General features: G+C 44.5%; 1 protein-coding gene across 3 annotated transcripts; it reads left to right on the top strand.

The window, feature by feature from the left end:
* Positions 1 to 1,023: 1,023 nt before the first annotated feature.
* Positions 1,024 to 21,789, top strand: minpp1a (multiple inositol-polyphosphate phosphatase 1a). 3 transcript variants are annotated; one of them, XM_056291899.1, is made up of 5 exons: positions 1,024 to 1,650; positions 1,767 to 1,961; positions 2,729 to 2,826; positions 3,263 to 3,393; positions 20,189 to 21,789. In XM_056291899.1, exons 1-5 carry the CDS (start codon positions 1,074 to 1,076, stop codon positions 20,559 to 20,561), a joined length of 1,374 nt encoding a protein of 457 aa, XP_056147874.1. In that variant the 5' UTR covers positions 1,024 to 1,073; the 3' UTR covers positions 20,562 to 21,789. The 3 variants fall into 3 exon arrangements, with proteins under 3 accessions (XP_056147874.1, XP_056147873.1, XP_056147875.1); XM_056291898.1 differs by having other exon boundaries at positions 20,183 to 21,789; XM_056291900.1 differs by lacking the exon at positions 1,767 to 1,961 and having other exon boundaries at positions 20,183 to 21,789.
* Positions 21,790 to 21,873: the final 84 nt, after the last annotated feature.

Genomic DNA, 21,873 nt, shown 5'->3' with positions numbered 1-21,873 from the left:
AATGTCAAAGTCCCTTCCAGAGAACAAAAAAGTTGCCTTATTGCCAAACTTTGATGTGGGATAAAAACAATTTCTTCTATAAGTAGTTCATGTCACTTTTACTGTGGAATTAGTACTTCTTAGACTACTATGAACTACCTTTGCTGTTTTACTAATTCCATTAGTGTAAGCGTCATGAACTACATATGGAAGAAATTGTTTTTTATTTCACATCAAAGTTTGGCAATAAGGCTTATTTTTGTTCCCTGGAAGAGACTTTGACATGGGATTACTCAAAAACTACACAGTGAAAGCAGTTCATAGCATTTGTGCAAGTAGTCTAAGACGTAATAATTGTGGAAGAAATGGGTTTCATCCCACATCAAAGTTGACGGAAAGGCCAATTTGTCTTCGACACTGAATTACTCAAAAACTGCACAGTAAAAGTAGTTCATATTTGTGCAAATTTCTTCAGCATACGTTTCTACTTGTGAACCTGCTTAATTACTTATCAGCATGGGAATGGGGGGCGAGGGGGCTGTAATGGTTTTCCTTTCATTTTGTAATGAACACGTATTGTTCTGTTCCCAAATAGTGGAAATGAAAATCCACGCCATCCTTTAATCTGAAATCCAAAAGTATTGCTTGATGGGATTTGCGTTAGCTTTAAATTGGACAACTATATAATACTGTATATACGAAACTGCCCATTGATTCAATGTGGACTCTGTTCACTCCTGGGAATAAAGTGAAAGCATTGCTGCAACATCTGTCCGATACTTGTGATAATGTTATTCCGTAGTAACTTTCAAGAGTTTCTCGGAGCTGTTTTATTCCGTTTGCCGTAAACATTAGATCAATTGCGCATGCGATACACAGGGGCGGCTAGTTTGACCACGCAAACGCGAATGACGGTTGCAGTCGTGTGTGTGTGTGTGTGTGTGTGTGTGTGGGTGGACGGGGGGGGGGTGGAGAAACTCAGGGAAACGAATTAGTTGTCCTTGTCGGGGGCGATTTGGATGACGCCATCATGAGTCCAAAAAACTGCGACCAGGAACAGCGACTTGACGCGAGCGGTGTATCCACTGCGCATCATGCCTGTGTTTTCCTTATTTGTTTATTTCTTCATTGGAAGCATTTCGTGTTGTTCAATTGACAGTGCTAAGACTATCAATGGTGTAAAAGTGCCATCGATTGCCAAATACTTCAGCACAAAGGGTAGGTACGAGGAAGTGAATCCATATCTGAGCGACGATATACTTGCAGTAAACAAGTCTCTGTTGCAGCTCCCCTCCGTGAAATGTCGCGAAGTTCATTTGACCGCCATAATAAGGCATGGCACAAGGTACCCGACGACCAAAAACGTTAAAAAGATGCAGAAGCTCTACGACCTTGTCTTGCGCCAGGCCTCCGACAAAAGTAGCTGGCTGCGTGAAATCAAAAACGTCTGGAAGATGTGGTACACGGAGGACATGGACGGCCGACTGGTCCAGAAAGGTGTGAAGGATCACAAGCACTTGGCTGTTAGACTGTCGAAGTTTTTCCCGTCGTTGGTTTCAAAGGAGAACCTGCGACGTGGACGCTTCAAATTCATCACCAGTTCAAAACACCGGTGTGTCAACAGCACCGTGTCTTTCAAGGGAGGGCTGACAGAGCTGTGGGGATTAGCAGGTAAGACTCGGTTAAGTGATGGCTTCAATTGGACAAAAGTTACGTACTGCTATGGGTTTTCACAACTACAGTGTAATTGATGTGTCCTGTCCTGTCTCCCAACAAATCAACAACAGATCACGAGTTTGACCATGTTGTCAACGATGCCCTGATGAGGTTTTTTGATCAGTGCACCAAGTTTGTGAATGAGGTTGATGAGAACCCATCAGCCACGGCAGAGGTAGACAAGTTCAAAGTGGGACCAGAGATGAGAAGAGTTCTGGAGAAGATTGCAGACCGTCTAGATGTCCCATATAAATCTATCACTGATGGTTGTATCTGTTAAAAGACTACAATTCCCATGTTATCTTTGAAAAGGTTTGGCAGACATGAATACAGTCAGCACAACAAAGGCAGATACTTGTGCCAAACGCAAATCGTTACTCCCTAGGACAACAGAGCATATCACTTGACCTCGTCATTTAGTTTTAGACTTGATTCTTAGTTCTAGAAACAGTCCTATGTGTGTTTCTATTGGGATTTCGCATGGCATAGATTACAAAGGAAGATGTTTGTCTGCTGGGCTGATCTGCGTCATGCAACTCCACCAGCGCACTAATTTATTTGATATACTCGATATTATCCAGCAACTCTTCAAAATGCAGTTGAGTCCATTTTGAAAGAAAGAAACGTTAACTTTCAAGTCTGGCCGAATCTTAGTGGTAATGCGCTACAATGAATATTTATCCACTAGGTGGGGATGTTTCTTCACTTGTAATAACCCACCAGATAAGTACTAAATTGAATTTTAGTGCACACTGAGCTACATCAGTAGGTAGCCAAAGTAGATATATAGTCCTCAGAGAGGTACAAAAGTTAAATTAAGTTAAATTATTCAAGTATACTACATTACCTTGTTTTCAAGGTTAAGACATATCAGTGATGTTTGTGTTTGTCACTTATACAGAGTCCAAATTGACAAAAAAAAGAATTGTGTTTATTTTAATTCACTTGCCTCTTATTTGTGTGCATTGACATGGCAGTATGGCTTCTATAGATTCATTAATTTCAACATGGTTTGGTAACATCTCTCCTACAGATATGGCAGAGGCTGCATTTTACTTTTGTGCTTATGACTTTGCCATCAAGACAGTGAACTCACCATGGTGTCAGCTCTTTGATGAGATAGATGCACAGGTATCTGTGGGTAAATAACATGGCATGCCTACATTAAACTACTAGTACTACTACTACTACTACTACTACTACTACTTACAAAGCATTAGTGGTTTGTTCATGCGAAGAGCAATATTCAGTCTAGTCTCCAAATCACAGTGCATTTAATTATTCACCTCTCCATAGATTGTATTTACCCACTGTGGAACTATTTTGGGCTATTCATGTCTCAAAAAAGTGCTGTATCTTGTATTACAAGCTGACCTAATACTCAGGTAGCCTGAAACTTAACCTCACATAATGAAAGACTCACAGATTATTATCACGAGGATACCTTATCTTTTAGTCAAAGGCATACCCCTTTAAAGTCCTTTGCTATTATTTTACACAAAGCATGTTCCATATATAGACTAATAATTATTTATGTCTAATAGTGTGTTCTCTGGTGCATTAACAGGTTATGGAGTATGCAAGTGACCTGAAACACTTCTGGAAAAGAGGCTATGGTCATGATATCAATAGCAAGTCAAGCTGCATCCTTTTCCATGATGTCTTCAGTCGACTGGATAAGGCAGCCAATGAGAGCAAGTGAGTTATACTGAAATGTCCTCCTACGTAGAGATACGTTGATGAGCCAAAACATTATGACCACCTGCTTAATATACTGTTCGTCCTCCGTGTGCCACCGAAACAGCGCCGACCCGTTGAGCCATGGACTCTACAAGACCCCTAAAGGTGTCCTGTGGTTTCTTTCTCCAAAACATTAGCAGCAGATCCTTCAAGTCGTGTAAGTTGTGAGGTGAAGCTGACATGGATCAGACTTGTTAGTCCAGCACATCCCACAGATGCTCAATCGGATTGAGATCTGGAGAATTTGGAGGCCAAAGAAACACCTTGAACACTTCATCATGTTCCTCAAACCATTCTTGAACAATGTGTGCAGTGCGGCAGGGTGCATTATCCTGCTGAAAGAAGCCACTGCCATCAGGGAATACCATTGCTGTATAAAATGCAATTTGATTGATGAAGGGGTGTACCTGGTCTGCAACAATATTTAGGTAGGGGGCACATTTTAAATTGACATCCACATGAATGGCCAGACCCAGGGTTTCCCAGCAGAACATTGCCCAGAGCATCGCACTCCCTCCACTGGCGTATCGTCTTCCCACAGTGCATCCTGGTGCCATCACTTCTCTTGGCAAATGGTGCACACATACACGGCCATCCACGTGATCTAAAAGAAAATGGGACTCATCATACCAAGCAACCTTCTTTAACTGCTCCTAGGTACAGTTCTGATGCTCTCATGCACATGATAATAATAATAATAATAATAAACTTTATTTGTATAGCACCTTTCATACATAAAATGCAGCTCAAAGTGCTTTAATTTAAAAACAGGGGAAACAATAAAACTCAACAACAATACAGATAAAATAAGTTAAAAACAATAAAACACAAACCTAGGCAAAAAAGCATAAGACAAGAAATGAAACCACAGTACAAGATAAAAAATAAGAATAAAAAGAAATATAAAGTGGAATTAATTAAAAGCAAAAGTATAGAATGGGTCTTGAGCTGATTCTTAAAACTATCTATGGACGTTGCTTCTCTTATTTGTTGGGGGAGTCTATTCCAAGCTGTCGGTACATAAAAACAAAATGCTGCTTCGCCATACTTTTTGTAGTTCATTCTAGGGACATTAAGCAGGCCAGCACCAGAGGATCTAAGAGACCGGCTCGGAACATAATCAGATTAGCAGTCAGATAGGTATGAGGGTGCTAAACCATGTAGAGCTTTAAACACAAGTAAAAGAATTTTAAAATCAATCCTCAATGCTACAGAAAGCCAGTGCAAAGGCACTAAAACTGGAGTAATGTGATCTCTCATCCTGGTTTTTGTCAAGACCCTTGCTGCCGCGTTCTGTACTAGTTGCAGCCTATCGATACTTTTTTGGGGTAAACCAGTAAGAAGTGCATTGCAATAGTCTAAACACGAAGAGATAAAAGTATGCATCACCTTTTGGCGTCTTCCTGGCAGAGGTAGGGTCTAATTCTAGCAATATTTTTTAGGTGAAGAAAGGCACCCTTTGTAACATTGTTGATATGTGATTTAAAATCCAACTCAGAGTTAATGATGACACGCAGGTTTTTTACTACAGTCTTATTCTGTACAGCCAGACTTCCCATTCTACTTGATATAATTTCTCTTCGTTCAATTTCAGAAAATTTTCATTCATCCACTGTTTAATACTATACAGGCAATTCATCAAGGGATTGAGAGCATTGGGGTCATCTGGTGCTACAGATAAATGTAACTGAGTATCATCAGCATAAAAATGGAAATTCACTCCATGATCACAGATAATTTTCCCAAGCGGCAGCATGTACAGACGGAACAATAAAGGACCAAGAATAGAACCCTGCAGAATACCTGAGAAAACTACATGTTTGTCCGAGACATGGTCAGAAAGTCTAACAAAATAACTTCTGCCAGTAAGATAATTGTAGAACTATGATAGGGTAGTGCCTGAAAGGCGAATCCAATTCTCAAGACGGTCTAGAAGTATATCATGATCGACTGTATCAAAGGCAGCCGTCAGATCAAGGAGTAAAAGAATGGAAACATTTTTATTATCAGCGTTCACTCTGAGATCGTTGACTACTTTTACAAGTGCTGTTTCAACACTGTGTCCTTTTCTAAAACCAGACTGAAATTTATCATGAATCTTGTTTTCATGCAAAAACCCATCCAATTGCTTGTACACTGACTTTTCCAAAATTTTGCTCCAGAAAAGGCAGATTAGAAATAGGCCTATAATTGCTCAGCGCCGACGAATCAAGATTATTCCTCTTGAGTAAGGGCTTTACTATAGCTGTTTTCAGTGAATCAGGAAAGATATCTGATTCTAAAGAACAGTTTACAATATCCAAAACATCACCAATCAAACTAGCTAAGACCTCTTTAAAAAAGGCAGTGGGAATTGCATCCAGAGAGCAGGTGGATGACTTCATCTGCAAGATGGTTTTACGAAGTTCCTCTTTGCTAATTTTGCAAAAGCAAATTAGATTTCCCCGAGAGTCGTTACGAGCAGTTTGACTGTTTGGATTAACAACATTATTCATGATACCTGCTCGGATATTAATGATTTTATTATCAAAGAATGATGTAAACTCATCACATTTTGATTTAGATGCAGGGCATAACTGCTCATGAGATTAGGGAGGAGTTATAAGATGATTGATTGTTGAAAATAAGACTCTGGAGTGGTTCCTGTTTTCATTTATAGTGCCAGAGAAATAAGCCTGCCTTGCACAGCGCAGGGCTTTGTTATAAACAAATATAGATTTTCTAAAAAATCTTGCCATGGATTGTAAGCTTACTTTTTCTCTGCATTCGCTCTGCTCTGCGGCAATCCCTCCTGAGCAAACGTATTTGCTCAGTCTTCCAGGGTATTACTGTAATCTGTGATTTCTTCTTAGTTTTCATAGGAGCCACTATGTCGAGAGCTGACTCTAGTTTAAAGCTGAAGTGGTTAACTTTATCATACACTGAGGAAATATCAGCTAACAGAGGAAGACTGCGCAGGTGATGAGGGAAGTTAATGACTGCAAAGGACTAAGGAAATGCCTTTATGGTACACTCTGTGTTGTTTGTTGCTGAGTCAGAGACAATCAGAAAAAAACAAACAGTAGTGATCTGATAAGTCATTATCAACAATCTTGTCAACAGCAGAAGTCCGGCCTCTACATATCACTAAAGCTAGGGTGTGGCCAAGGTTTTGGGTTGGCCCAACAACATTTTGAATAAAATCAAAGGAAAGCAAAAGCTGTACAAACTCCAGCTTTGCCATTTGAGGCGTTATCCACATGCAAATTTAAGTCCCCAGAAATTGAAATTCTGTCATAATTAGTAAAACAAATCGACAGTAGTTCTGATATTTCAGGTAAAAATAAGGCTGTATGCTTTGGGGACTGATACATAGTAACCAGTAACACAGAATTGACCTCACAATAAGATCGCCTGATACTTGAAGGATGAGAAACTGCCTAGATGCAAGCGTTTACATTTAAATACAACTGAGAAAATGGCTGCCAGTCCTCCACCTCTCTTACCCTCACATATAGAGTGAATGAAACTAGTTTGGAGGAGAGGCTTCAGCTAGAAGGGCAACTCCATCTGAACCAAGCCAAGTTTCTGTTCAAAAAAGGAAATCTAGCTTCTCCTCCCAGATAAAATCATTTATAGATAAGGTCTTATTTGTAAGTGCCCTGATATTTAGCAGAGCCATGTTTAGCTTTTTATCATGGCTGGGCCTTTCTACAGGGCCAAGACATCTCAGAGGGACCAAATAAGACTCTCTGCTCAAAACACTCTTTGCCCTTGTCTCCCTATTTGAGATGTCAGTCTGAATATTACATACATCATAGTCTTTTTTTTAGGCGCTTTCGACAATGGACAAGGGGTCATCATGGGCACTCTGACCGGTCTGTGGCTGCACAGCCCTCATACACAGCAAGCTGTGATGCGCTGTGTTGACACATTCCTGCCATAACCGTCATTAAAATTTTCTGTGAGTTGTGCCACAGTAGACCTGTCGGTTTGGACCAGATGGGATAGCCTTCAGTGCCCTCACGCATTGATGAGCCTTGGGCACCCAACACCATCTCCGGTTTGTGTTTTGTCCCTCCATGGACCACTGTTAGTAGGTACTCACCACTCGAGTGCAACTGGACTTGGTATATATCCGTGAAGACGTTTCGCCTCTCATCCAAGAGGCTTCATCAGTTCATGCCTTTCTGACTAGACCAAGCTAGTCTGACTGGCTGGTGATGAAACTCAGATATTTGTCCTCTTTGGAGTCGTTATAGAGTTAATGATGTCCATGGCTCTTTGTGTTCCGATGTTTAGCAACGCCCGTCATTATCAGAGGTATTGATATGCGTGGCTCTTTGTGATCCGATGTTAAGCAGCGACGGTCGTTGGGGGTGTTAGTTTCGACTTCGTTAGTGCTCCATTCAGTGGTCATGAGTCGTTGGAGCCGTTAGTGACTGACTGTTGTTCTTGGAGGCTAAGTTTCTTGAGTCTCCTGGGTAGAGATGAAAGGACGGCATTGTAAGTGGGAGTTGGTGGCGTCGCAGACCTCCTCCTCTGTTTAGGGATGGTTTTTCCAGTTTCACATACACTCACTGGCCACTTTATTAGGCACACCTGTCCAACTGCTCATTAACGCAAATTTCTAATCAGCCAATCACATGGCAGCAACTCAATGCATTTAGGCATGTAGACATGGTCAAGATGATCTGCTGCAGTTCAAACCGAGCATCAGAATGGGGAAGAAAGGTGATTTAAGTGACTTTGAACGTGGCATGGTTGTTGGTGCCAGACGGGCTGGTCTGAGTATTTCAGAAACTGCTGATCTACTGGGATTTTCACGCACAACCATCTCTAGGGTTTACAGAGAATGGTCCGAAAAAGAGAAAATATCCAGTGATTGGCAGTTCTGTGGGCGAAAATGCCTTGTTGATGCCAGAGGTCAGAGGAGAATGGCCAGACTGGTTCGAGCTGATAGAAAGGCAACAGTAACTCAAATAACCACTCATTACAACCGAGGTATGCAGAAGAGCGTCTCTGAACGCACAACACGTCGAACCTTGAGGCAGATGGGCTACAGCAGCAGAAGACCACACCGGGTGCCACTCCTGTCAGCTAAGAACAGGAAACTGAGGCTGCAATTCGCACCGGCTCACCAAAATTGGACAATAGAAGATTGGAAAAACGTTGCCTGGTCTGATGAGTCTCGATTTCTGCTGCGACATTCGGATGGTAGGGTCAGAATTTGGCGTCAACAACATGAAAGCATGGATCCATCCTGCCTTGTATCAACGGTTCAGGCAGGTGGTGGTGGTGTAATGGTGTGGGGGATATTTTCTTGGCACACTTTGGGCCCCTTAGTACCAATTGAGCATCGTGTCAACGCCACAGCTTACCTGAGTATTGTTGCTGACCATGTCCATCCCTTTATGACCACAGTGTTCCCATCTTCTGATGGCTACTTCCAGCAGGATAACGCACCATGTCATAAAGCTCGAATCATCTCAGACTGGTTTCTTGAACATGACAATGAGTTCACTGTACTCAAATGGCCTCCACAGTCACCAGATCTCAATCCAACAGAGCACCTTTGGGATGTGGTGGACCGGGAGATTCGCATCATGGATGTGCAGCCGACAAATTGCAGCACCTGCGTGATGCTATCATGTCAATATGGACCAAACTCTCTGAGGAATGTTTCCAGTACCTTGTTGAATCTATGCCACGAAGGATTAAGGCAGTTCTGAAGGCAAAAGGGCATCCAACCCGGTACTAGCAAGGTGTACCTAATAAAGTGGCCAGTGAGTGTAGATGGCTTCCTTCACCCCTCTTTCAAACCATCTATCTTCCCTGTCCAAAATGTGTACGTTGCTGTCCTCGAAGGAGTGTGTCTTCTCCTTTAGGTGTAGATAGACTGCTGAGTCTTGTCCTGAGGAGGTTGGCCTTTTGTGTTGGGCCATCCGTTTGTGTAGTGGTTGTTTGGTAAATTTTGGAACATCGGATCACAAAGAGCCACGCATATCAATACCTCTGATAACGACGGACGTTGCTAAACATCGGAACACATAGAGCCATGGACATCATTAGCTCTATAACGACTCCAAAGAGGATAAATATCTGAGATTCATCACCAGCCAGTCAGACTAGCTTGGTCTAGTCAGAAAGGCAGGAACTGATGAAGCCTCTTGGATGAGGCGAAACGTCTTCACGGATATATACCAAGTCCAGTTGCACTTGATTCAATTCCTTTGGATAACCATGACCTGGATGAATGAGAACAATCACAGACACGTACTCACCACTACTGACCGGGAGCACCCCACAAGCCTTGCCGTTTCAGAGGTGCTCTGACTTAGTCGTCTGGCCATAACAATTGGGCCCTTGTTAAAGTCGCTCGGGTCTTTATTTCCGCCTATTTCTCCTGCATTCAACATGTTGACTACAAGAACTCATTGTTTGCTTATCGTGTAATCTACCCGGCTCTTGACATGCCCTTGTTTGGAGATGGTAAATATTATTCGGTTCACCTGTGACTTGTCATAATGTTTTGGCTCTGTGAAATTGTATAAGGTGATAGGTAGCCTACTCGTGACTCTCTGACTTGTAGTAAGTCGATGTCACTGTTGGGCATCGGTAAGAATGCACAGAGAGAGATGGTCTTCCTTTTATGGCCTTTAATAAATCTTCACGCACTGAACAGTTGTCTCGTTGTACATAGTTTGTATAATGAGTTGTATGTATATTTGTGTTATGAGTTGTGGTTCTCTCGATGGACGCACACTTCGACAAACAATGTCCAAACAAACACTCATTCACTATTTCTCGTTACTAATTCTTAGCTAGTTATAGAACTTTGAGCTAATAACCACTGGTCGGCATTCGTATGTCTTCTTCAAACTTCACCGGAGCAACTGAGGACATGACGTGACATGTTAGCTACAGGGGATGATTGACAACCTAGCTAACCAATAGGAAACAGGCTAGGTGGTACTTTAGGAATGAACATGAAATATAGGCCTATTCTAAACTAAAATACTACTCGTAATATCTAAGAGATATTAATAAATTAAAATAAAGAGAAGGATATGGAATCTTCTTAACAGCCGCCCCCAAATATGGCGTGCCGTATTTGTCTCTAACGGAGAAGATTCACACAGTGTCCTCATCTGGAATGGCAGGGAGCTTGATGAGGCGGGCAACTGGTCTCACGTAGGTCTTGCCTTCAATGCTGACTTCAGCAGCACGGATTTTTCCGTCTGCTCCTGGGAGAACCCTGCTCACTTTCCCTATTGGCCAAGATGCCCTTGGCAGCTGTGGGTCGATGATCATGACAACCGTATCGGACTGGAGGTTCTCTGAGTCATTCCACCACTTGGAGCGGGTCTGGAGAGCAGGCAGGTAGTACCTCATGAAGTGTGTCCAAAACTGGTCAGCCAACACTTGGCAGTGTCTCCACCGGCGGCGACTCAGAAGCTCTGACTCCTGGTAAACGGCTTGGGGCATGGTTGGGTCCAGCTGCCCCATGAGAAGCAAGTTTGGGGTCACGGATTCTGGGTCTGCCACATCATTCGACACGTACCCCAAGGGTTTGGAGTTCAAGATGCCCTCCACTTCAATGAGAACGGTGTTGAGCACTTCCTCAGTGACGGTCTGTGCTTTCACAGTGGCAGTGAGGGCGGTCTTGATAGATCTTATCTCACGTTCCTCCAAGTGCCCTCGAAATGAGGGGCACTTGGTGGGTTGAACTGGAACTTGATCTGAGACTTTGCCAGCTGTGCTTGAAGGATGTGATGCAGAGCTCCAAAGGCCTCCTGTAGCTCTCGCTCTCCATCCTTGAAGTTGGTGCCCTGGTCAGACAGAAGCTCCATAGGTTTCCCTCTCCGAGCGGTGAACCTCCTCAATGCCATAAGAAAGGAATCTGAGTCAAGGCTGGTCAGGAGTTCTATGTGGACTGCCCTGGTCGTCATGCACTTAAACAGCACTCCCCACCTCTTCTCGTTCCGTCTGCCCACTTTCACCTGAAGAGGCCCGAAGCAGTCGACCCCGGTGGAGGTGAACGCCAGCTTGTACAGACGCAGACAAGCTTCAGGAAGGTCCGACATCTTCGGAACAGTGGGTTTGGCCCTCCATCGTTGGCAGTCCACGCAGGTCCGCTGTTGGTTCTTAATGGCTTCTCTCCCCTTGAGAATCCAATATCTCCGGCGGAGTTCTGTGTACAGCCGCTCTGATCCAGGATGTCGTAGCTCATTGTCAGTGTTCTGGATGACCAACTTGGTCACTGGGTGCGCAGGGTCCAAGACGATAGCACGCACGGTGTAAGGCTCTAACTGGTGACTACGTCGTAGTCTTCCACCCTCCCGGATAAGCTTCGTGCTCTCGTCATATTCCGGATCCAAGGTCAGCAGGCAACTCGTGGACGACACAGGTTTGCTTTCTCTCAAGTTCTTGAGCTCTTCTGGGAAGCACTGTTCTTGAGCCTGTCTCAGAACTTCTCTCTCTGCATCTATGTAGGCTTCAGCAGAAGGGCTCCCTTGCAAGCCTGCTGCCCCATGATGAGGTAATGCTGTTGCTTCGATCAGCTCTTTGAAGCTGCTGAACTGACCTTGATCAGGTAGTGTAGGGTCAGTGGATGTGATGGACAGAGCGCAGAAGGTTGGCTTCCTCACCTCAGTGGGATCATCTGGTGCCTCAGTAGCAGGTTTGGCTGGCCAGTGGTCAGGTGACTGTCGCCGGAAGACTGGGCCCTGACACCATCGACTGTCTGTCGAGGCAAGCTCCTGCAAGGTCAGGCCACGGGTCAGATCATCTGCTGGATTACTGGCAGAGTCCACATAGTGCCAGGCTTGAGCATCAGTCAGGTCTTGGATCTCAGCTACTCTGGTGCCAACAAACACTTTGTAGTAGCACGAGTCTGACTGAAGCCAGGTCAAGACTGTCGTGGAGTCTGACCACAAGACAATTCTGCGCAGGGGCAAAGTGAGCTCCCTCTTCAGCAGAGCAGCCAGCTGAGCTCCTGTGATGGCAGCGCAGAGCTCCAATCGCGGTATGGACTGTTGGCGCTTTGGGGCCACTCTCGATCGGGCGGTCAGGAATGCGACTTGGACCTGCCCCTGTGGATCTTCTGTGCATAGATAAGCCACGGACCCGTAGGCACACTCGGAGGCATCACAGAATATGTGTACATCTCTGACGCTGTCTGGCAGATCCATCTCGGCCCTCACATAGCAGCGGGGAAAAGAGATCAGGTGCAGATGTCTCAGTTCCTCTTCCCAGGTTTCCCAGGACTGGAGAAGCTCGCCGGGCAGCAAGGGATCGTCCAACTCTCTCTGTTTGTCCCACAGCCGTCGCACCAGTACCTTAGCCCTTGTGGTGTAAGGCACAATGAACCCCAATGGATCATATTGGCTTGCGAGGACACGGTAGATGTTTCTCATTGTGGGAGTGGGATTTTCTGGCAGCCGACACTTGTAGCCCAGGGTATCTGACTGACATGACCAACTTGGCCTGGTGACAAACTTTTCACTCCGGTAAGGCAGCGTGTCCAGCTGCCAGAGTCTCTCCACGTGCCTGGACAGTTCTTCTGCTGGGGAGAGTGTGGACACCAGAAAGCACTGTGATGAGGGGATGCATCCTTTCACAAACTTTGTTGGACCCTGGAGAGTCCATCCCAGCTTGGTGTTGACTGCTGCTGGCCCACCCGGCGGACCTATACGAACTGGTTCGATCGGCGTGATCAGCTCCGGGTAATCGGAGCCTATCGGCAGAAGAGGGCGAACCCTGTCCAGTGAGTGGAGCGGCAGTCCCTTAAGATGCTTGTACTTGCGTTGCACAGCTGCCACTGACCAAGTATGTTCTGCCAGCCCCAGTTCCTCTGCAGTGAATGCACCCTTGATCTTATGTCTGTGATGCGGCTGGTTGGCAGGGGAAATGGTAAACGAGACGGCTGAACCATGGACAACTCTGACGCCTTGTCGGACTGTTCTCAGTGCTAACTGTTCTGGTGTTCCTTTGAGACCCAGCTGTTTGGTCGCTGCTTGGAGAAGAATGGTCCTCTCAGACTCGTCGTCCAGTATCGCATAGGTCTCCACTGTTTGACCCCCATTCCGGAGAATGACTTTCCTGATCTTCAACAGCACCTGACTGCAACCCGACCGGCGATCAAGATAGAGGATTTCACTTGGTACACTTACATGAGAAGCGTCCTCTCCCACTGGCTTCCTGTTAAGGTCGTGCATATCTTACAAGTCGCTCTTAGATGACACTGTTTCGCTTGGTGGCCACATCCACACCTCCAACATTTCTTGCTGGACTTCACCCAATTTCCCTTCTGCTCATTAGTCAGTTGACTGAAATCGGAGCACTGGGACAGGTAATGCTCTGTGTTCTTGCAGTATGGGCAATACACTTTCAGATTCTCTTGAGACATGTTGGGGGACGTGGCAGGCTCTGTGACGGTGGCGACAGTTGGTTCCGCACCATGTAAGACACTGATTGTCTTGCGTCCATTGTTGTCTTTGCGTCGATCTTTCTTCGACTCTGTGGCTTCCTTCTCTTCGCCGTGACCAAGCTTGAGTCCGGTGTGTTTGATTTCCAGTTCGTACTCCAACCAGTCAGCAAAGTTCAGGAGGATTGGGACTTTGATCTTTAGCGGATGAATGTATCTCTTGAAGTTGGCACGCAGGTCATGTGGTAACTTGGCTGCAAGTCTCGCAACATGTGAACCACACTGAAGCTCAATATTACCCTCTTCACCCAACTGATCTAGCATTCCTACCAGAGCTCTCACATGCAAAGCAAACTTCTTAAAGCTCGATGTATCACCACTGCAAATGTTAGGTCCATTCATCACCTCCGCGATTCGCTGTAAGGCCAGATGATGTGGCTGTCTGTAGTGGGAGATGAGGGAGGCCATGGTGTCGCGGTATGGATAGCGGGAGTTGCTATAGGAGTCTGCTATTAGCAACGCCTCTTCGAATTTCAAGTGATCCGTAAGCACCTGATATTTGAATCTCTTGGTTGCGTCTTCAGGCAGAATATTCTCCAAAGCCATCTTAAGTCTTGCAAACTCCCTCGGATCCTCTTTAGTGAACTTCGGTATCGTGGGTTTCGGTCCTGTGGCAGAATGAGTCAAGACTTGCCTTGGTGCTGAATGTTCGTCGCACAGAGGTCGAGGGACAGTTACTCCACCATACTGTCTGTCAGACTCCTCTATCGACTCAGCTGACACCTGTGAACCATGGTCAGGTTCCCAATACTCCTGGCTCGGTGTCTGTGGCAGCTCCTGCTTCATCGAGCGGAGTCTGAATGCCAGCTCATCCACCAGCTCATCCCCTAATGGCGGGGGAGGTGGCAGCCAATCCTCCTCTTCCTCCTCTTGCCTAACCAGGACATTACCAGTATTAGCTGCTGGCCCGGGTAAGCCGCTGGGCGGTGTCAACTGTTCTGGCTGTGAGAAGGACCGGATAGGTGGTGTAGGGACTGACTGACGAGGCTGAGGGAGCGGTTGTGGAGCGCTGTGGTCTATACGACGTCCCATATCTGACATAGCCATTTGTAACCGTTGGTTCTCCTCTTGGAGCTGCCGAATTGCTCTCATAACCTCTGATGAGGCCGCGAGGGAAGGATGGGGAACCCACGGTGGCATGCTGTAGGGGGCTTCCACATTGCTCCTCCATCCAGGGTTCATTGGTGCTTCAGCGCCAAAGGAACGCTGCTGTATTGGCCAACTGTTCTGCCATTGAGTGAGGGGCGTCATCTGGGCATATCCCTCCAGATCATGGCTGAATAGTGAGTGTTTTTCAACTGCTCGCTGCTGTTCAGTGCGACTTACATTCACTTGAGGACATTGCCTCCAACTAGGGAGGTTGACTTCATATTCATCCATCCAGACTGGAGGCCGTACAGCGCGCTTGGGTCGCACATCTGGGTTCTCTTCTGAAGCCATCTTCAATCCACAGAAACCATCACCATCCGGCTCGAAGGACCATGTAAAAATTGTATAAGGTGATAGGTAGCCTACTCGTGACTCTGTGACTGGTAGTAAGTCGATGTCACCGTGGGGCATCGGTAAGAATGCACAGAGAGAGATGGTCTTCTTTTTATGACCTTTAATAAATCTTCACGCACTGAACAGTTGTCTCGTTGTACATAGTTTGTATAATGAGTTGTATGTGTATTTGTGTTATGAGTTGTGGTTCTCTCGATGGACGCACACTTCGACAAACAATGTTCAAACAAACACTCATGCAATATTTCTCGTTACTAATTCTTAGCTAGTTGCAGAACTTTGGGCTAATAACCACTGGTCGGCTCTCGTATGTCTTTTCCAAACTTCATAAACAAATTAATGTTAAAAGATGAACTCAGAGTTAGTTCTTGTTCAACGAACTACCCAAAAAAAAAAACCATACAGATGAACTGCTTCAACCTTCTGGGATTTCTACACCTGGATTACTGAGCATGCATCAAGACAAAAAACATACATGTTATAAAGAAAGAGAACACATAGTTGTGTATTCTTTGTCACTTGTTTACATTGTTCAAATTGACAATACGTTAAGTTTTGTTAAAATCCTCGGGCAAGTAAGTTCCCAGATGAAAAAAGACTATAGTAAAAACATGGAAACTAGGAAGTTTCCCTAATATTGTGGTTTTTCCTCACATTATTTACACAAATGCCATAGCCATGTACTACAGCATTCTAGAGTACTACTCTAGGAACACTTGAATAGAAATAAAACATTTGTATATGTAAATGTTTGTATGCTAAAATATTTGTATATGATTAAACCTACAGCAAATGCCAGAGTAATTTGTATAGCACTGGCTATAGTGTTTGCATGGCAGTTGGATTAAAAAAAAACCCCACAGGAAATAGTACTGGTTATGTTGTTTTTAAAGTAATGTGATGAAAGAATAATAAGAATAACCCAATTATGGCATCTATAGTTTTGCTCCATCTTTCAATTTAATATAAATGAAATTCTATAAGTATAAATGAAAAACAACATAGTTGGCTGACAGTTGGCTTTTTGGAACTGTGCAATACAAAAGGTCACCAAACAAACATAGCAAAATGCCCTGTCAGTCAGGGGCCCTTTTAATTATCTTAGCCCCTGCAGTATAACGAATACAAAAGACATGACTGGAACAAATAAGTGATTTCCCTTGATGGTTTTTACAGTAACATTATAAGCCATTAACTTTTTAATGATGACTTGGTGAGACTCCCTCGTCAAGTTATTTTCCAAACATTGGTATTTTATTAATGCATCTCTCGCCATATATATGTCCTTTCCATATTCCATTTGTGATAAAAGTATTTCCCTTTTTCATTGTTTGGATTGTGCAAATATGTCATGCGGTGAACACAATTGATTACAATGCCCATAGTCTTTGGTTTTTGCAGGGGTTTACTGTCTCGCTAACAGCCACAGAGCCACAGAAGGTTGAATCGATTCATCTGGACACAACGTTTATTGAGAGAGAAATGTTTCATCACTCACGACTGTTCAGTCTAAACTAACTGTACAAGTCACGGCATTGGGGAATCGAAACAGACGCTGGCCAAGAGGATGGCACAACACAGAAGAGGTAACATGTCAGGCCAGGACTCCACCAGTCTACACCCATCTACAGGCCAGTGGCCACTCTTTCTTTGCCAAATGACAGAACGCTAAGCAGGTATGGGCTTGGCTAGTACTTGGATGGGAGACCTGGGAAAACTAAGTTGCTGCCGAAGTGGTGTTGGTGGTTCAGTAGGGGGCAGTCTTCCCTCTAGTTGTAATGAAAACAACAAATATCAAATCCCAATGCCCCAGTGCAGTAACGGGGACACTGTGCTGTAGGAGATACCGTCCTTCAGATGAGACGTTAAACCGAGGTCCTGACTCACTATGGTCATAAAGATCCCATGGCACTTACTGCAAAGAGTAGTGGGTTCCCCGGTGTCCTGCCAAAATTCCCAACCTGGCTCTGTCCATCTGGCCACCTAACCATTCCCCATGTAACTGGCTCAATGATTCCTCCCTTCTCCACCTCAAGTTGATGCGTGGTGAGCATTCTAGTGCAAAATGGCTGCTGTGCATCACCCAGGTGGGTGCCACACATTGGTGGTGGTTGACGTGAGTTACCCCCTTCAATATGAAGCGCTTTGGGTGTCTAGAAAAGCGCTGTGTAAATGTAATGATTATTATCCTAATTATTATCTGTCGCCATCTTACAATGCTGTGATTGCAGACATTCCCAAATCCTCTGTGAATAGTACACATGGCCATTAAAATCCTAGTTAATGGTTATGGCAATTTGCATATGAAACCAATCGTTGTTTTCAGTCGTTATGCCACTGTATTGTTAAAAGGGTGGGGGATACCTGCAGTCAGTTGAGACTGAAGAGGTCACTTAGATGAGTGATGAAACATTTCTCAACAAACGTTGTGTTCAGATGAACCGATTCCACTTTCTGTGATTTTCTCACCTGGATTACTGAGCATGCATAAAGACATCCACAGAGCCAGTTTGCTGGGTAACAATTAACTCTTAAGCCAGGATGGCAACCAGGAATGCTCATAACATTCCTGAGCCTTCTACAATAACAAAAAAACAAAAAATTATCAAACAAGCTTGCTTGAGGATGGTGACTACCATAATTGGGCAGTGATAACAGCAAGTATTGGAAGAACCGATGTACCGTAGGCTACTTATTCAAAGAAGCAAGATGTATGTCTGGGTTTTGGAGAAATCTGATTATTTCACACCATGTAAACCCTTTTTTGGTGGCACAGTGGTTAGCACGGTCGCCTCACAGCAAGAAGGTCCTGGGTTCAAGCCCCGGGGTAGTCCAACCTTGGTGGGTCATCCCGGGTCGTCCTCTGTGTGGAGTTTGCATGTTCTCCGCGTGTCTGCGAGGGTTTCCTCCAGGGGCTCCGGTTTCTTCCCACAGTCCAAAGACATGTATGTCAGGTGAATTGGTGGTACTAAATTGTCCCTAGGAATGAATGGGTGTGTGTGTGTGTGTGTGTGTGTGTGTGTGTGTGTGTGTGTGTGTGTGTGTGTGTGTGTGTGTGTGTGTGTGTGTGTGTGTGTGTGTGTCGGCCCTTTGATGGCCTGGCGGTCTGTCCAGGGTGTCTCCCCGCCTGCCGCACAATGACTGCTGGAATAGGCTCCAGCATCCCTGCGACCCTGACAGCAGGATAAGCGGTTAAGACAATGGCTGGATGGATGGTAAACCCTTTTAATCAAAACACTGCCTTTAAACAGCAACGTCGTAGTGGTGGCAAAAAGGGGAAGGACCTACCAGGGCCCGTGGGGGGGGGGGTGCCCTCGAGAAGCCTGCCATTGAAATTTGTTTTGGTTTGCAAATTTGTATTTCTAACTAATTAGTGTGATAACTTCAGTTGAAATTGGCTTAATACATCGGTTGAGGGACTTAAAGAAAATAGTGGAGGCTCTCTGAGGCCCCTCTCACCCCTTACAAAAGGTGCGAAATGATTTAGTCCGCCCCCTCACGAGCATCTCTCAATGCAGCTCATCTAGTCCTGTCGGGAGTGACTGCTGATACAAACACAAGCTCAGAGTCATGTCTTTCCCAAAGAAAGCAAAATCCGGATTCCAGAAAAGAGAATGGAATTACTTTAGATTTAACATGTATTTTTTCCATCCGAGCTTTTACGATGTTTGTAATAGATTGGATGAAGGACAACGTGACCATGGACAAAATGGTACAAAGGGCAGAGAGGGAACTTTTAATCTTGTCTGAAGTTGATTAACATGTTCACGGAAAACTGTCATTAATCTTAACTTGCAAATTATAGTGGCCTACAGTGTGTGTGTGTGTGAAGGTCAGTGTCTGGCTGACACTCATGCTCCGAATCGAAAACCTTGAATTTAATAGATTAAATAGTCACCAATGTTTTTATTGCTTTAGTTTTGGTTGCTTTGAAGCTGGTCTTGGCAAGAGTTGGATGGGTTTTTTTTCTCCAATTGCACTTGGCCAATTACCCCACTCTCCAAGTTGTCCTGGTCGCTGCTCCACCCCCTCTGCCGATCCGGGGAGGGCTGCACACTACCACATGCCTCCTCCGATACATGTGGAGTTGCCATCTGCTTCTTTTCACCTGACAGTGAGGCGTTTCACCAGGGGGATGTAGCACGTGGGAGGATCATATTATTCCTCCCAGTTCCCCCTTCCCCCCGAATAGTCGCCCCGACCGACCAGAGGAGGCGCTAGTGCAGCGACCAGGACACATACCCACATCTGGCTTCCCACCCGCAGACCCGGCCAGTTGTGTCTGTAGGGATGCACGACCAAGCCGGAGGTAACACGGGGAGTTGAACCAGCGATCCCTGTGTTGATAGGCAACAGAATAGATTGCCACAACACCCGGACACCCTTTCCTTCCTTTTATACTAACAACTTCATACTTCTTGGAATCCTGTTTTTTAAGCTTGAATATTTTTCATGACATTTACTCTCGACTGATGCTGACTGATTTGTATTATTAATGAGGATATTTGATTGGTATTCACAGGAAGTTGATTTTGATTTTGATTTACATTGTTAGATGTGGATGTCCAGTCTGTTCTTTAGGGAAAGTATAACGTACTTTTGAAGGGCATGTTTGCCCTCACTATACAATTTATAGCTTGTGGAGTATTTCTGTTATGATAGTGTTGTTTTTCTTTTCTGTCTCTTGCACTGTTCCACACTGTTTTTGAATCCACTCGATGCTGCGCAGTTCAGTTCTCTGGGCATTAAAACATTTTGTCTTATCTTGTTACCGAGGTCCAGCAACCAGGTGACTGAAGCCGTGACAATCCAGGTTGGACACGCAGAGACACTGCTGCCCTTGTTGACCCTGCTGGGCTTCTTCAAGGACAGCGATTATTTGACCTCCACCAACTACGCCACACAGACTCAGCGATCCTTCCAGACGAGCCGCTTTTTACCCTATGCAGCTAACCTGCTCCTGGTGCTGTACGACTGTGGAGAAGATGGCTTGAGGCTGCAGCCGCTGCTTAATGAGAGGCCTCTATCGTTCCCCGGTATGGCAGACGATCAGGCCTCATTCCCAATCTACCAAGACATCCGAGAGCACTACAAAGAGCTGCTGCAGGGCTGTGACTTTGAGACGGAGTGTCAGCTGTTCCCGAATTCTGCTTAGGCTTATGGTAACAAGGAGCCGGGGTTTTCTTGGACTTGTGGTTTTTGAGTTTGCTCTATCCTGTCATGTTTGCGAAACATGACAAGAGGACTATGCCAATTATGAGTGTCTGTATAGAGTCCTCCTCACTGTTAACCACACTATTCCAAGCAGTATAACTGGTTTAATATAACATAATAATTGCATAATCAACACCAACTGCCTGCATGGGAAAGCAACACTCTTAATGTGCTTTTGTAATGGAGAAATCTTTAAAAGGTGTGATTTTCAAACCTCTGCTATTTTTAAAATCCTGTTTGGTTGGCTGGAATAACTGCCTCACATAATAGGTTACCAGCAGTACTATGGTCACCAAGGCATAGTTTGAAAACTACTTACTTGAAGAATAACCAGATACCCTCTTGATCACCATTTGTGCAGAAGTAACTGAAGCATTTAGTTCATAGATCCTGAGCTATTATTGCCAAAGAGTCCAGTCCTTTCATAGCATTTAAAATTCCACTCTGCCGTTGCAGTATTCAGACTTTGTTAACAAGGTGTTATTTTACAACTGAAGGTATTACAGAGAAGCAGTTGAATTCAAGCATTTTTTAACCATTTAAGGAATTATATATTTTACATAAATGCTGCTTTATGATCAGTCAACATTGCCTTTACAAATTCCATTATATTAATGGTTTGTGTGAACAGGCTTTATATGAGGGTTTTATGCTTATCTTTATGAATTCAGATTCCTTTCTGTGATATATCGATGCTGTTTTTCTCCCTCGACAACTTTATTTTTTGCATCCAAATTGAAGAAAGCTTTTTTTCCCCCACAGATCTTATGCTATAGTTTTCTATTTCTATATCAGATATCTATAGCTATCTGAGCTTGTAATTTGCCACCTTTTGGCTGTGTGCTAGTGTTTCAAAAGGCCTTTTTGAGTTGGCTCTTGGGATGTTGCCTTGCGCCATATTTTGTATCCCCTCTAGAATATGTATCCCATGTGCCTGCACATGGTTTTTAATGACAATACATTGAATTGAATTGGTTCTTGCATTTCCATTTCATGGAAGGAAAGAAGAAGTAGCTACGTGCTAATTGTTCGGTTGTTTGTTTTACTTTTCTTTTTCTTTTTTTTAATTGCCAACAGCATTTTACAGAGAAATTAGCATACCAAAAGCAGGTGAGTTGTGCTTGTGGCCCCTCTGCATGTTCTTGAATAAACAAAGGAAGCATGTTAAAGCCAAATAAAGTCATTTATTCCGCGTATAGACACAGTGTACCGTAACCCTCAAGCAAATGGATTTAAGATATCATGCGAATCGC

The sequence above is a fragment of the Lampris incognitus genome, chromosome 13 (genome assembly GCF_029633865.1).
Source record: "Lampris incognitus isolate fLamInc1 chromosome 13, fLamInc1.hap2, whole genome shotgun sequence".
Taxonomy (NCBI): domain Eukaryota; kingdom Metazoa; phylum Chordata; class Actinopteri; order Lampriformes; family Lampridae; genus Lampris; species Lampris incognitus.
Note: the sequence above shows the minus strand (reverse complement) of the source record. Positions and strands in the feature narration are given on the sequence as shown.

Bases quoted from the DNA above. Each gene is read 5' to 3' on its own strand.
- minpp1a (XM_056291898.1), top strand. From the start codon at position 1,074: ATGCCTGTGTTTTCCTTATTTGTTTATTTCTTCATTGGAAGCATTTCG. The intron at 1,651-1,766 runs GTAAGACTCGGT...AATCAACAACAG, and splicing joins AGAGCTGTGGGGATTAGCAG to ATCACGAGTTTGACCATGTT. The intron at 2,827-3,262 runs GTATCTGTGGGT...GTGCATTAACAG, and splicing joins TTGATGAGATAGATGCACAG to GTTATGGAGTATGCAAGTGA.